This window comes from Sylvia atricapilla, chromosome 19, assembly GCF_009819655.1.
Source record: "Sylvia atricapilla isolate bSylAtr1 chromosome 19, bSylAtr1.pri, whole genome shotgun sequence".
Classification (NCBI taxonomy): Eukaryota; Metazoa; Chordata; class Aves; order Passeriformes; family Sylviidae; genus Sylvia; species Sylvia atricapilla.
The window spans coordinates 9,034,635-9,046,972 of NC_089158.1; the positions used below are offsets into that span (position 1 = coordinate 9,034,635).

Below are 12,338 nucleotides of genomic sequence, written 5' to 3' on the forward strand. Positions count from 1 at the left end.
GCAAGGTCCCACTTGTCCCTGTGCTGGCCAGCCCATGCACAGGGAGGATGCTCAGCAGCAAAGAGCTCGTGGGTTTTTAGGAAATGAAGCAGGCGAAGGCTGCGCCGTTATCTACCAGAGCGCTTTGGTTTTTTGCAGAGGGATTTCAACACCTGGAAACTGCTGCAAAGGCAGGGAGATGTGTGTCTTTATGTGACAATTGGTCACAGATTGGTCTTGGAGGTTTTTTCCAACCTGGGTGGCTCTGTGGTGGCACTGCTCCATCCCGACCCAGCACAGTCAGAGCTGAGCCCCACGGTGGGGGCACTCAGCCTCTGGCCTTTTTTGGCATTAAACTCCCAGCCCCAGTTTTCCTCACTCTGAACCACAGATGTTTAATTTTAGGCTGGCAGATGTTTCACTCCTGGCTGAGATCTGAGGCGAAGGCAAGATAGGGGTATTTATAAACCAGTAATATTTTTCCTATACTAATTCCAGATTACCTCCCTGTATAAATAGGTCACAAATCAAACAGCCACATTTCAGTGCGTGGGTATAAATGTACTATTTGGGAAATGTAAACTCTCCCCGTTGGGACTCTGTGATGGATCTAGCCCATGGTGCTTGCGTGTGTCCTCTGCTACAGGTTTACATCTGCAGCAGATGCTGGTGATGCTGAGGCTGGGGGGGGGAAGATATTTTTGGGGTGGTCCCTCCACCAGTGGAAAATAGGCTGGTGGGAGAGAAATTCTGTTAAAGTGTTGCTGTTTGAAAAGAGACTTCTGGCGATGTAGGGAACAGGGAAGAGCCATCCATATGTTTGCATCCATGGTGGAGCAGGTGGAGGTGGGTTCTCAAACCTTTTCTGCAGGGCTTGAGATGTGTGGTTACGTGTTGGGACTCCACAAACATCGATTTTTAGGTGAGGCTCCCTCACTGTGATCTTTCTGTATCTCCAAACCCCTTTCCTAAACCAGAAACAGTTACCCACAGGAGAACCTTGATGTTTATGTGGGAACTGGGGGCTCCTGGCTCATTTTGAAGCCCTGCTGTTAGGATTGTCAGCAGCTAAGGAGATAAGTGAGTGCTGGGGCCAGGTGCATATCCAGCAATTCCCAGGCACTCACCTGAGCAGCCCATCCCCAGCAGATCTGTCCCCAAATGCCTCAGGTTGGCCATACAAAAATCCCAATGTCACTAAACCATCCTGAGCTCAGCACTAAGGTGCTGTAAGGGACCTCTGGAGTGGACAGTGTGTTTTAGAGGTAAGGAGGACACGTGCCCCAGCATCCTGCAGAACCTGGAGCCACAGGGCATGGACCAGTGACTTAGTTTGAGGTTGTTCCTTCAGCCAAAAACTCCAGGAAAATGCGTATTTCCCATTCTGCACCACCTGTTGCAGCTGCAGCATCCAGCTCAGTTCGGGATAAAAGCAGATATCCAAATAAATAAAATATTCCAGTGTTTGGCTGGCAGCTCTCGTGGCTTCCTCTGTAATGATTTCCTGCCCCTCTCTGCTGGCTGGGAGCTCTTTTCTTGTTCAGGAACAAAACTGTATTTAACAATACTTCCCATTGTTTGCCCTTTCATTCAAAGGGAAGGAGCCGCTGCCCTCTGAAGATACAAATTAATTAGAAGCGAATACTCTCCTGTTCTCCGGAGCAGAAAGGCCAAACAGAGTGGCTTTCTTTGGAAACATGGGACCAAAGTGGCTCTTGTGTCCTGCTCCTTTACATAACTGATTGCTATCTGCTCAACTGAGGTGCCGCTGAAAGCCCCAAACCTCTTTTTGTTTGGTTGATTTTGTGCTCATGCCTGAACGGAAAACAAAGTCCCCCAAAAGGATTCATGTTTAATTCGTGTTTAATAAGAGATTTATGGACAGTGAGCCAGCAGGACAGATGTAACCAAAATCCAGCAGTGGGTTGAGTTGCACTTGGTCTTTTTAGCTGAGTGTTGGTTTGGTTTATGAAGTATTTGATTTCACAGGAAGGAATAGAAACTTCTCCATGTCTTCTCGTGTAGAAAGTGAAATGTCTTCAGAATCAAAGAATTTCTTCGAGCCAGGACCGTCCCCAGCCTGTCCTGAAATCTGCTGTTCTTTCAGAAAAGAGATTTACACCAAGTCCTTCAAAATTTCTTCAGGGAGGGAGAACAAACGCAGTGCTCATGCTGCTGTTTCTCTTCCCTGCCTCATTAGTGTTACTGTGGGATCCCTTAGGCCCCCAGATTTGGGGTTTTATGGAATGTGTGCCTGTGGGAGATGCCTTTATATCACGTAAAAAATACCTGGAGGCCCGAATCCAAGAGTCTGTGCAGGATTCTGCTTCTTTTCAGCAGCTCCACTGGTTTTTGGGTGCTGATGGGTATTGACCTGAGTCGTTGGTTAAAGGAAAAATGAAATTTTAAAAACTCAGTTTTAGGGGTTGTATATTTAATTTTACCTCTGAGTACAATTTTGCCTCTGGGAGCTGACTGAGGTGTCCCTTCCTCTCCTCAAGCTGCCCCTGCCTTAGCAGAGCCAAAAAGCCAAAAGGGAGGGACAGCAGAGGAGGATTGGCTCCTTCATACCCACTGTCCCTCTGCTTTGGGTTTCTTTAAGCTGGAAAATACCAATATTTAACTGGCTATGGTTTATTTCTCACCCTTTGAAAGCCTCAAAATAGAGCTGGTCTTTGAGATTCTCCCTCAGCAGGAGTTGACCCCCATCTCCAGTGGGATCTTGGATCTGGGTGCTTGGGAATGTCGGGAATATTGCAGCTGGGAACGCCAATGGCACAGACCCTGCACGGATAACGGGGCATGAAAGGTTTAAAAACCCCCTGTGACTTGTTGTGCTGCTGTTGGGTCCTGACTCCCTGAGCAAAGGACCATCCCCCTGGTATTCCAAAACCCCTCCTGGCATTCCTCAGGGACACAGGGAGCCGGGAGGGTGGGGATGCTCCCGGAGCCTGCGATAGGATGCCACGGCCCAGCACGGCATCGCGGGCATGTCCTACTTAGAACACTGCTCCCTTTGTCCCCGAGCCATCACCCTCGGTTACTGCAGCAACAAGTCTGCAAAAACTTGTTATTTTATCTGCAGGGAGGAAAAGTGGCCCCCAGGACTCCGGGATAATCGCAGGAAAAGACACCTCTGGAGCAGGAGACATTTTGAGTTCAGAAACGCTCGTTGCTTGGGGTTTCTGCTCCTCTCAGTGTTGGCAGATATTCAGGCACAGAGCTGGGGTTTGGGGCTGTACGTGGCACTTGCCACGTTAGCGAACAGTTTTTGGGGAAAAAAGGTGGCTCATGGTAGAGCTGGGCTGCAGTTCAGCCCTGGAACTGCTCCCACCATGTCTTGAAGTTGATGCTCATGGTCAGCCCTCGTTGCTGTCAAAAATTGTCATTTGAAGCAATCCGGTGGTCTTGGATTATCAATGTGCTTTAGAAACCAATCTTCTTTGTGCCCACAGTCCCCAGATATGGACAGCCCAGTAGTTCCAGTTTTTCCATGTTACTGGTTGCTCCTGGGCACTGCTGAGCTCTGGAGATGATGCAGTTGGAGCGAGTTGGGAAAATCTGGTATTTTTGTTTTGAAGCTACATCTTAATAACAATTTTTGCCTTACTGTTGGGGGCTTCTCTTGTTCCTGAGAGGAAAAGCTGGCCTGCAGAAGGCAGAGGAAGAGGAAGTGGGCTGGTGGGTGCATCTCAGGAGAGGCTCTGCTGATCTTTCTCAGAGCAGAGGTGTCTGCAGGCTCTGGATTTTGACTTCAGCAGGAAAAACCATCAGGAGAAGGAATGATGGAACTGCTGCAGATGTTCATCAAACTGGGACGATTTACTGTCTGTTCAGAACCCCCTGGTGAAGTTCCTGCCACCCTTCTGGAGTGTTTGGGGCAGCAGCTCCGTGTGCTGTGCTTGCAGAGCAATTCCAGCTGTGCAGAGCTGTCCATTTTCACAAATGATTGACTCAGGAGAAGTTAAAGCATAATGAGATTCTAAGAATCCCTCTTGCAGAACCTGAGACTGCCGTGGAGAGGGAGGCCAGGGGATTTTTCCAAGCTTTCAGGTTGCCCCATGGTTGGAGGAGGGAATATTTCCAACGGCTCCTCCTGTCAGCCTTGTTGCCTGCATGACGAGTTATTTTAACCATTTCTCCCTTTTAATTTTGAAGTTGCCCAAGAGAAGCCAGAGCAGATCCCTCTGGAGAACCGCTCCTGTGTCCTGATCCGCCGGGATCTGGTCGCTCTCCCTGCCAGTCTCATCAGCCAGATCGGATACCGCTGCCACCCAAAGCTCTACTCAGAGGGAGACCCCGGAGAAAAACTCGAGCTGGTTGCAGGTAACTTGCCTTTAGAATGCCTTTGGATTGCTGCTGTTTTCCTTCTGGAATTGTGCTCTCCATCTTGCTGCAGTCGTGCATCTTTGTGTGTGCCCTTGCTGTGTCTTTCTGGATGGTTCGTCACCAGTCGTCTTTTTGAGAAGTTCCCTTTAATTTGATGATAGAAGAAAAAAAAAAAAGTGTCATTAACAGGATTTATTCAATTGAATTAATTTAGCGTTTTAATTGAATTCGGCAGCTTTGTGTTCTTCCTGCTCGGTGTGGCTGCAGTGAGTGTGTTTTCATTTAGAATCACATTTAGATCTAAAAATCTAGCAGCCTCCCCCCCAAAAAATTACCACATTTTAAGATTTACAAAGCAAAGGAGATAAAATTTGTGTCAGTGAACAAGCTTTGAAAAAACCTGTTAAGAGTTTTTTTATAAACTTACTAAGTGGTCAAACGCTGCAGGAGGAGGAGAAGGAATTTGGTTTGGTCCTTTCTCCTGTCTTTACTTTCATTTTGGGGGAAATTTACAATGCTGAGGGAATTTACTCCTTCTCTATAAAAGATTTTTGGCCAGTGTGAGGTGGAAGATGGTGCTGTTCAGACAGTGTAGAGCTGGGTGAAGAATGAAACCAGGTGGCTGTGCCAGCCCAGGCACCTCCAGCACTGCACAGAAAGTGTTTAACTGAAGTGACCTGGTCAAATTCCAATGGAAATAACCATATTCTGCTTTTAGAAGCTCCCCCCAGCTTTACTTTGCAGGGGCCTGGCTGTGGGTTTTTCCTTGGCTGTCACTGTGTGGGGATGACTGGGCAGGAACATCCCAGACCTGCCCCGGGTGGGGAGGTTTAATTAATCCCTGCAAAGCTCTTGGTCCAAAAAGGACATGTGGCAGCACAGCCCATCCAAATCAGTTGTTCTTCTTCCCTTCCAGTCATTTCTCTCTTGCTGAGTGGCACAGTTTCAATTCCAGTCTGCAGAAGGAGTCAGGATTTCAGGGGATACCCACAAAGGTTTGCAGCTGACGGAGGGTGGGGGCTTTGATGGAAGGCAAAGCACAGCATACAACCACAAGTCTTTATTTTGTATCTGGAATATTCATTTGGTACCCATTTCCCTTTAATGTGAGACTTCTTAAAACCATCAAGTGGTGCAGGTTATTTTCACAGTGAGAGCTGCAAATTGGCTTGAGGCAACTCTGCTTGATTTACATTTTTCAATCTGGAAAAAAAGTAGATTAATATCATGAACTGATAGTGGCTGCCTGGTTATTTTTCATTTATTAAAGTGAAGTTCCTCTCGGTGGTGGCTGGTGTTTGCTCTGATCCCTTATCTCCTAAAATACAAACTAAACCCCCCTAATTCCTGTCTCAGACCTGGAGGGGGGAGGCTTGATCCTGCTGGGAAAGTTTTCCTCAACTCTCCAAGTGTGGGAGTGTTTTCCTTTTGTTTCTGTTTCTTCATGCCACAATTGATTCAGCACATTTGAGCAGCCCTCTCTGAAAAAGGGTCTTTAACAAGGCTCGCAGTCACCACAGCACATCTGAGGGAGGGACTGAGGCAAAAAAAAAAACCACTCAGAAAAACTCATTAAATGGAAGAGAATACGAGGAAAATTCCTGGTGAGACGTGGCACGGCTCAGAGATCCAGAGTGAGGCTGGATCCTGGGGCAGGGTGAGTGGCCTGGGGTGCCTCTGATGCCAGGGGAGGTGCAGAGGGTCAGGCTCAGGGGCTGCCCTGAGCTCCAGTTCCATCCAGAAGCTCAGGGACAATCACCTTCCCTGGAAATCCAGGAAGAGATATTAACTTCTCCAGCAGATGTTTTTATATCTTGAGAACAGAGCGTGTTCTGGATCCAGTTATGACCCATTATTTAATCTTAATTAAAAGCAAATACCAAAAAAAACCCACCCTCTCACGTAACAGAATGCTTGAAAAATGGGATAACCTCTCCCTGGAAGCGATGCCAAGGCAGGAGCGGTTTGGTCTGTGAGCAGAGTAAAAAGGTTTGATATAAAACCTGCTGTAAAGCACTGCCAGACCTCTGGATGTGTCCAGCTGCTTTGCAGAGGGTTGCTTTCTCTTCCAGAAAACATCCTTAAAGGCAGCATGTTCAAAGGCAGCAGTTCCTGTGCATTAGGAGGAAAATTCCCTGCTCACCAGAGGTATCAAGAGGTGATGGGCTGGGGTTTTGGAAGCAGTTAGATCTATAACCAAGTACCTCTTTCTGTGCTAGATGAGGGGTTTTTTTCTTTCATTTCCAGCTCTGTGTTCTGCAGTCTTGCACTGGAAAAAAAAAAGAAAAGGCCAAATGGGTTGGGGTTTTCTCGCTTCAGAAAGAATGAATAATCGGGTCTGTACATATAAAATCACAGTGTAAGCCTTGCACCGTGTGCATTGGTGAGAAAATAAGAATCCTTTCATTTGATTCCCATAGACTTCCTGTCTGTACAGATAAAATAAGGAGTTGTTATTGCCTAGGACTTGCCAAGGCCCCAAGGATTTGTCAGGATTTTCCAGAAATCCCGCTGTCCTTGTTGCAGCAGGTGAAGAACACCGGCGAGGAGGAGCTGTTGGTGGCTCTGTGGGTGTGCCAGGGGCTCATTTTGGATTGTCCCTCTCCACCCTTGCAGGCTCAGGCGTTTACATCACCCGGGGGCAGCTGATGAATTGCCATTTATGTGCTGGTGTCAAACACAAGGTCCTGCTGAGACGTCTCCTGGCCACCTTCTTCGATCGGTACGTCCCGTCCTGTCCCACTGCTCCTCGTGCTGTCCCCAGGGGTTCATTCCCTTCCTCTCCCAGGGGTTTAACCCTGTGTCATCAGTGCTCCACCCTCTGCACTCAGCTCTGTGCGTTTTCCTCGTGATGCTTGAAAACTTTATCCCGTTTCCATGCACGTTTCCCATTCCTGACCTCCAGATCCTGGCAATCCCTGCAGCAGGGGCTGAAGGGAGGAGGGCAGGGCAGTGGCTGCCCCCTGAGCCCCTCCCCAAGGATCTCCCTTTGCCTTCCCCACAGGAACACTCTTGCCAACAGCTGCGGAACTGGAATCCGGTCCTCCACCAGCGATCCCAGCAGGAAGCCCTTGGACAGCAGGGTCCTCAATGCAGTCAAATGTAAGGAGAGGGAAGTTGTGCTGCTGGGGTGGAGCCTGGCCCAGCCCCAGGCAGGGATGGCCACGCTGCTGTGTGGTGATGGTGGAATTAGGATGTAGGAAAACCGATTTGTTTTTTTAGTTTGCATCGTTTTTTGATGGCCCGGAGAAGCTGTGGGAGGGATCTGCTCTCCATCAGCCACTTCCCCTGCAGTCACCTGTGGGTACCTGGAGTGTTTGGGGATAGGAGGTGCTGGGAAGGGAGGAGCTGAAGGCAAAACCACCTGAGGGGTGGAGAAAATCTGTTTGCCATGGGCTTCATATGCAGTGGAAATCACTGTGTTCTCTCACCCTGGCTGAATTCTGGGGAGCAAATCTTTGTGTAAATATTACCGTGCTGGAAAACAAAACTCAAAGCAATTTTTTTAAATTGGGTTTTTAAGATTTGGAAGAGCAATCTTTCTCCTCTCTAATTGTTAAATCCAAGGGCCTTCCAGCTGCCCTGGGAGATGTGTGGCACCTGAGCAAAAGGGATAAGAGGGCAGATGTTCAGTAATGTGGTTGAACATGGTGGAGTCAGCTCCCTGTTAGCAGTTTTATCCTGGAGATCCCAGCTCTGGACTTTCCATCCCTGGGCCTTCCTGAGGGGGGGTGGAAGGGCATTGCTGTTGTGTGCCAAGATACAGGATGGGTTCCTCCTGCCTGGATTTCTCCCTGTCCATGAGCTTTAGCTGACAGTTACTCACTGTGGCAGTTCCTTGGGTGCTGCTCTATAACATCACAGGCTTGGCTCCTGCAGGGGAGCAGCACACGAGGGATTGCAGGGCTCCTGCAGCTCCCAGCTCCTGCTGGCTCCCAGTGGATGTGCCAGCAGAGGGATGTTGGAGCAGCTGGTGGCACAAGGAGAGGGACAGACAGAGGACAATCCCTTGGGCAACCCCTCAGCTCTGACATTTCCTGCAGCACTGTGGGTTTGGGAGCCATTCGTGGAGCTGCTGCTGGGGAGTTTGTGGGATCTTTTCTGTGTCCACCTCTGCTTTGGCCATTCCCCATGTGCTGTGGCTGTGGGTGCCAGCTCTAGAGCCCCCCATGGAGTGAGGGGCCCTTCTCCATCCCCCTCCCTCTGCCACCTGGGGTGTTTTGTGTGGTGAACTCAGGTCCGTGGGTGAAGCTCTGCTCCCACCTGGGACTCTGGGATCACCTTTGAAGCCTGAGCCCTGTGTCTCCCTGTCTTTGCAGTGTATTGTCAGAATTTTGCCCCGAGCTTTAAGGAGAGCAAGTTCCTGTCTTCTCCATCCCCTTCTCTCTGCCACTTGGGGTGTTTATGTTCTGTTTTTATTCTTTTCTGGTCATGTTGAGGAGCTTTGTATGGAGAGCTCAAGTCTGTGGGTGAAGTTCTGCTCCCACTTGGGACTCTGGGATCACTTTTGTGCCACTCCCTCTGAAGCCTGAGCCCTGTGTCTCCCTGTCTTTGCAGTGTATTGTCAGAATTTTGCCCCGAGCTTTAAGGAGAGCAGGATCCCATCTTCTCCATCCCCTTCCCTCTACCACCTGAGGTGTTTATACCCTCTGCTTTTACCCCTTTCCTGGTCATGTCTCCAGCTGAGGAGCTTTGTATGGAGAGCTCAGGTCCGTGGGTGAAGCTCTGCTCCCACCTGGGACTCTGGGATCACTTTTGTGCCGCTCCCCCCGAATCCTGAGCCCCGTGTCTCCCTGTCTTTGCAGTGTATTGTCAGAATTTTGCCCCGAGCTTTAAGGAGAGCGAGATGAACGTGATCGCGGCCGACATGTGCACCAACGCGCGGCGCGTCCGCAAGCGCTGGCTGCCCAAGATCAAATCCATGCTGCCCGAGGGGATGGAGATGTACCGCACCGTCATGGGCTCCTCCACAAACACTGTCCCCCTGGAGCCCCCCGACTTCCAGCCCAACACTGCTCAGGTCTTCGAGCAGCGCATCTATGCAGAGAGGAGGAGCGACTCGGGGACTATAGTAGCCTTGAGAACTAACACAGTGAATGTAGAGCTGAGCAATGGATCCAACCAGTCCTTCGAGCAGGGCGAGGACGCCGAAGGCGCCGGCTCCGTGATCCAGGAGGCAGCTGCCACAGATGCCATGGCATCGGAAACCCAAAGCACTCCCCAACCTTTTGAACAAGGTTCGGGCTCCTCCAGCCGGCCCGAAACCCCCGTGAGGAGACAAGATGGTACTTATGGAGGGACTTTATAAAGAGAGCAAACATTTCATGACCTATAAGGGATCTGTAATACTAAAGCTGCTTGCATGCATTACTAATACAAAACAAAACAAAACAAAAAAAAATGTGATCAAGCCACTTACCTACTGAACTGCTACTGTTGCCTGAAAAAAATGTGATTTTTATTCTGCTTGTATTTAAAATTTATGAAGGAAATAATCGCATTCGTTATACTGTAAACGACTAGGTCTGTGGCGACCTACTTAAAAAAATATTGGGCTCCTTTTTTGATATTCCTGAGGTTAGTCTATAAGATTGTAGATTTTTCTTTTTTTTTTTTTCCTTTCCTTTCCTTTTTTTTTTTTCCTTTTGGTTTTTTGGGGTTTTTTTCGTTCGTTTGTTTTAAGAAGGGGAGGAGAAAAGCTAGCCACCCCCCACCCACCACCACCACCACCACCACCCCGTCATCACCCCATCCATCACTCAGCTCAGAAGTAAAGCCATCGTTAACCTTGTCCTCTAAAGGAGAGTTTTGTCACTGAACAGGAAAGCGAGGTGTGTTTGGGTGCAGGTGCTGTGACTGGCCGTGTTTGTCTCGGGGAAGGGCTCGAGCCAAGTGGGATGGGCTGGGGGAAATCGTGACAGTGACGGTGACCAGATCCCTCTGGAGATGAGGGGGAGCCCTGGCCGTGGGTGCTGTTGTCCCGGGGAGTTTCCTGCGGCTCCCTGGAGCGGGGATGGTTCAGGCTGGCACGTGTTGGGAGGACTGTGTGGGATGCAGGTGGAGAGCCTGGCCGCTGTTGTGGTTGTGGTCTGGGTTTTGCCCAATACTGGTTGGGTTTGGGTTTGGTTCCTCTCTCCCTCCCTCCTTTCCTCCCTCCCAGCCGCTCCTTTTCCTTTGCTTCTCCGTGTTTGCACCTTCTCATCCCCACTCCTGGGCTCTGTCACCCCTCTGCACCCCAGGGTGTGCAGGTCCTGGAGCACCTCCCTCAACCTGTGAAGGGATTTAGGGAGGAATCTGAGCGTGGAGAGCGTGTTGTTCCTGCTCCAAAGGGCACGGAGTCTGGAGCTCTGGGTGTTGGCTCCTGGCAGCATCCGCAGGAGAGGCAAAGCTCAGTGTGTGCAGAGCTCACCCTCTGCCCTCTCCCTCCTCCCCAGGCCAACCAGGCTCTTCCTTTTTAAAAATTTGGAGTGCGTTGGATGCAAAAATTAAAAGAAAAAAAAAATTAAAAAGAGCTCTGTGCCCTTCTGTGAAGAGGTTTTGGGGAGGAGGAAGCGCTTTGCCTCCTGCTCACCCTCCCGCAGCCCCTCGTGGGGAAAACCCAATGTGGAGTTACTTGTCTTTATTTTTGTTGTTGCAGGCTGATGTCCCCAAGCTGCGGTGGCTTTGGTGGCCTCGGGGTGGGACTTGGGGGTGTCCCCAGAGCCTGATGGGGCAGCAGGTACCTGCTCTGTCCCTCGCCTTCCCAAACCCCAAAGTGACCGGGATCTGTCCCGGCTCCAGAGGGACACTGCAGCTTCCCACGGGGATGGCACTGCTGGGGTGTCCCCAAGGGATGGGGACAGCGCCCTGAAAGCCAAGTTTGGGCTTTTTCTTTTTTTTTTTCCTTTCCTTTTGTGATGAGGATTATTTTTACTGTGACTTAACGACCTGCTTTAATGACACTTGCAGCTTGTTCTTTAACACGTTTGGGACTAGGAACAAGGTGCACCAAGAGTCACTTTTTGGCTGCTGTGGCTGTGCTCCTCTTTTCTTTCCTGCTTTGATTCCCTAATCCAGACAGCGCTTTGCTCAGGGTTTTCTTCCTTCTTTGTATTTCCATTGGGAAAGGGGGAGCGGGGAGAGGATAACCCAACTTTTTTGGCCATTTGTTTTGTTTTTCTTTGATACTTGAAGCAGTTTTTTGCATCGTAAATAACGAGGCTGCCCAGCCTGTGCCACTGCTCCTGACACAACAAATCCGTGATGGGGAAGTCCTGCCCCAGGTCGGCTTTTGGCACAGCTTTTTTTTTGGGGGGTGGGGGGGAAATGTGACGCCCCAGACCAGGTTTTGGGGGCTGGTGCAGGTGCAGAGGTGTGGGATGCTTTGGAGAAGTGGGAATGGGCACGGCTCTATTTGCACTTTACCCACATCACTAAACAAACCCGGGGACCACGGGCTGAGCTCGGGGAGGGGGAAACTTTGTTCCCAGCCATCCCTGGGGACACGGAGCAATCCCTTGGCCCTGGGGTGTCCCCATGCCCCCAGGGACAGCTCAGCCAGCTTGGTGGGGCTCAGGTTTGACTGAGAACCCTCCTGATCCCCAAATTCTTTGGGTTTGCCAAAAGTTTGAGGCGAAGCTGGGAGCAGCTCCGGGCTCCCAGAGATCAAAAGTCGTCCCTCTGTGTGTATGTGTCTGTGTGCATATATATAAATATATAGAGAGAAAAGATATTGCAGAGGGTTCTCCCTCCTCCTTTTTGGCACTTGCTGGGGGTGGGGAGCAGGCTGAGCCCCCTGGCCAAGGGCTGCACTTGGCTGGAGGGATTAATTCTGGACCAAACCTGTTCCCAGACAGCCGGGGGGGCAGCAGCAAAGTACTTGAATGGCTTAGGACAGAGAGTCTGGAGAGAGTCAAGTTGCACAGTGAAAATATATATTTTTATACCTAGCACAACTTCCTGTATATTTTGGGGTTTTTTTTCCTTTCTTTTTATTTTCTTTCCTTTCCTTTTTTTTTTTCCTGATTTGGGTTTGTTTTATTAATTATTAT

General features: G+C 49.8%; 1 protein-coding gene across 1 annotated transcript in view; it reads left to right on the forward strand.

Moving 5' to 3' along the window:
* The window catches only part of NACC2 (NACC family member 2), a 52,557-nt gene extending 40,954 nt beyond the window's left edge, over positions 1-11,603 (forward strand). Inside the window, exons 3-6 of the mRNA XM_066332910.1 lie at positions 4,138-4,305; positions 6,925-7,030; positions 7,313-7,410; positions 9,114-11,603. Coding sequence (XP_066189007.1) covers positions 4,138-4,305; positions 6,925-7,030; positions 7,313-7,410; positions 9,114-9,616 — 875 coding nt within the window. The 3' untranslated portion in view covers positions 9,617-11,603. The remainder of the gene's footprint in view (positions 1-4,137; positions 4,306-6,924; positions 7,031-7,312; positions 7,411-9,113) is intronic.
* Positions 11,604-12,338: the final 735 nt, after the last annotated feature.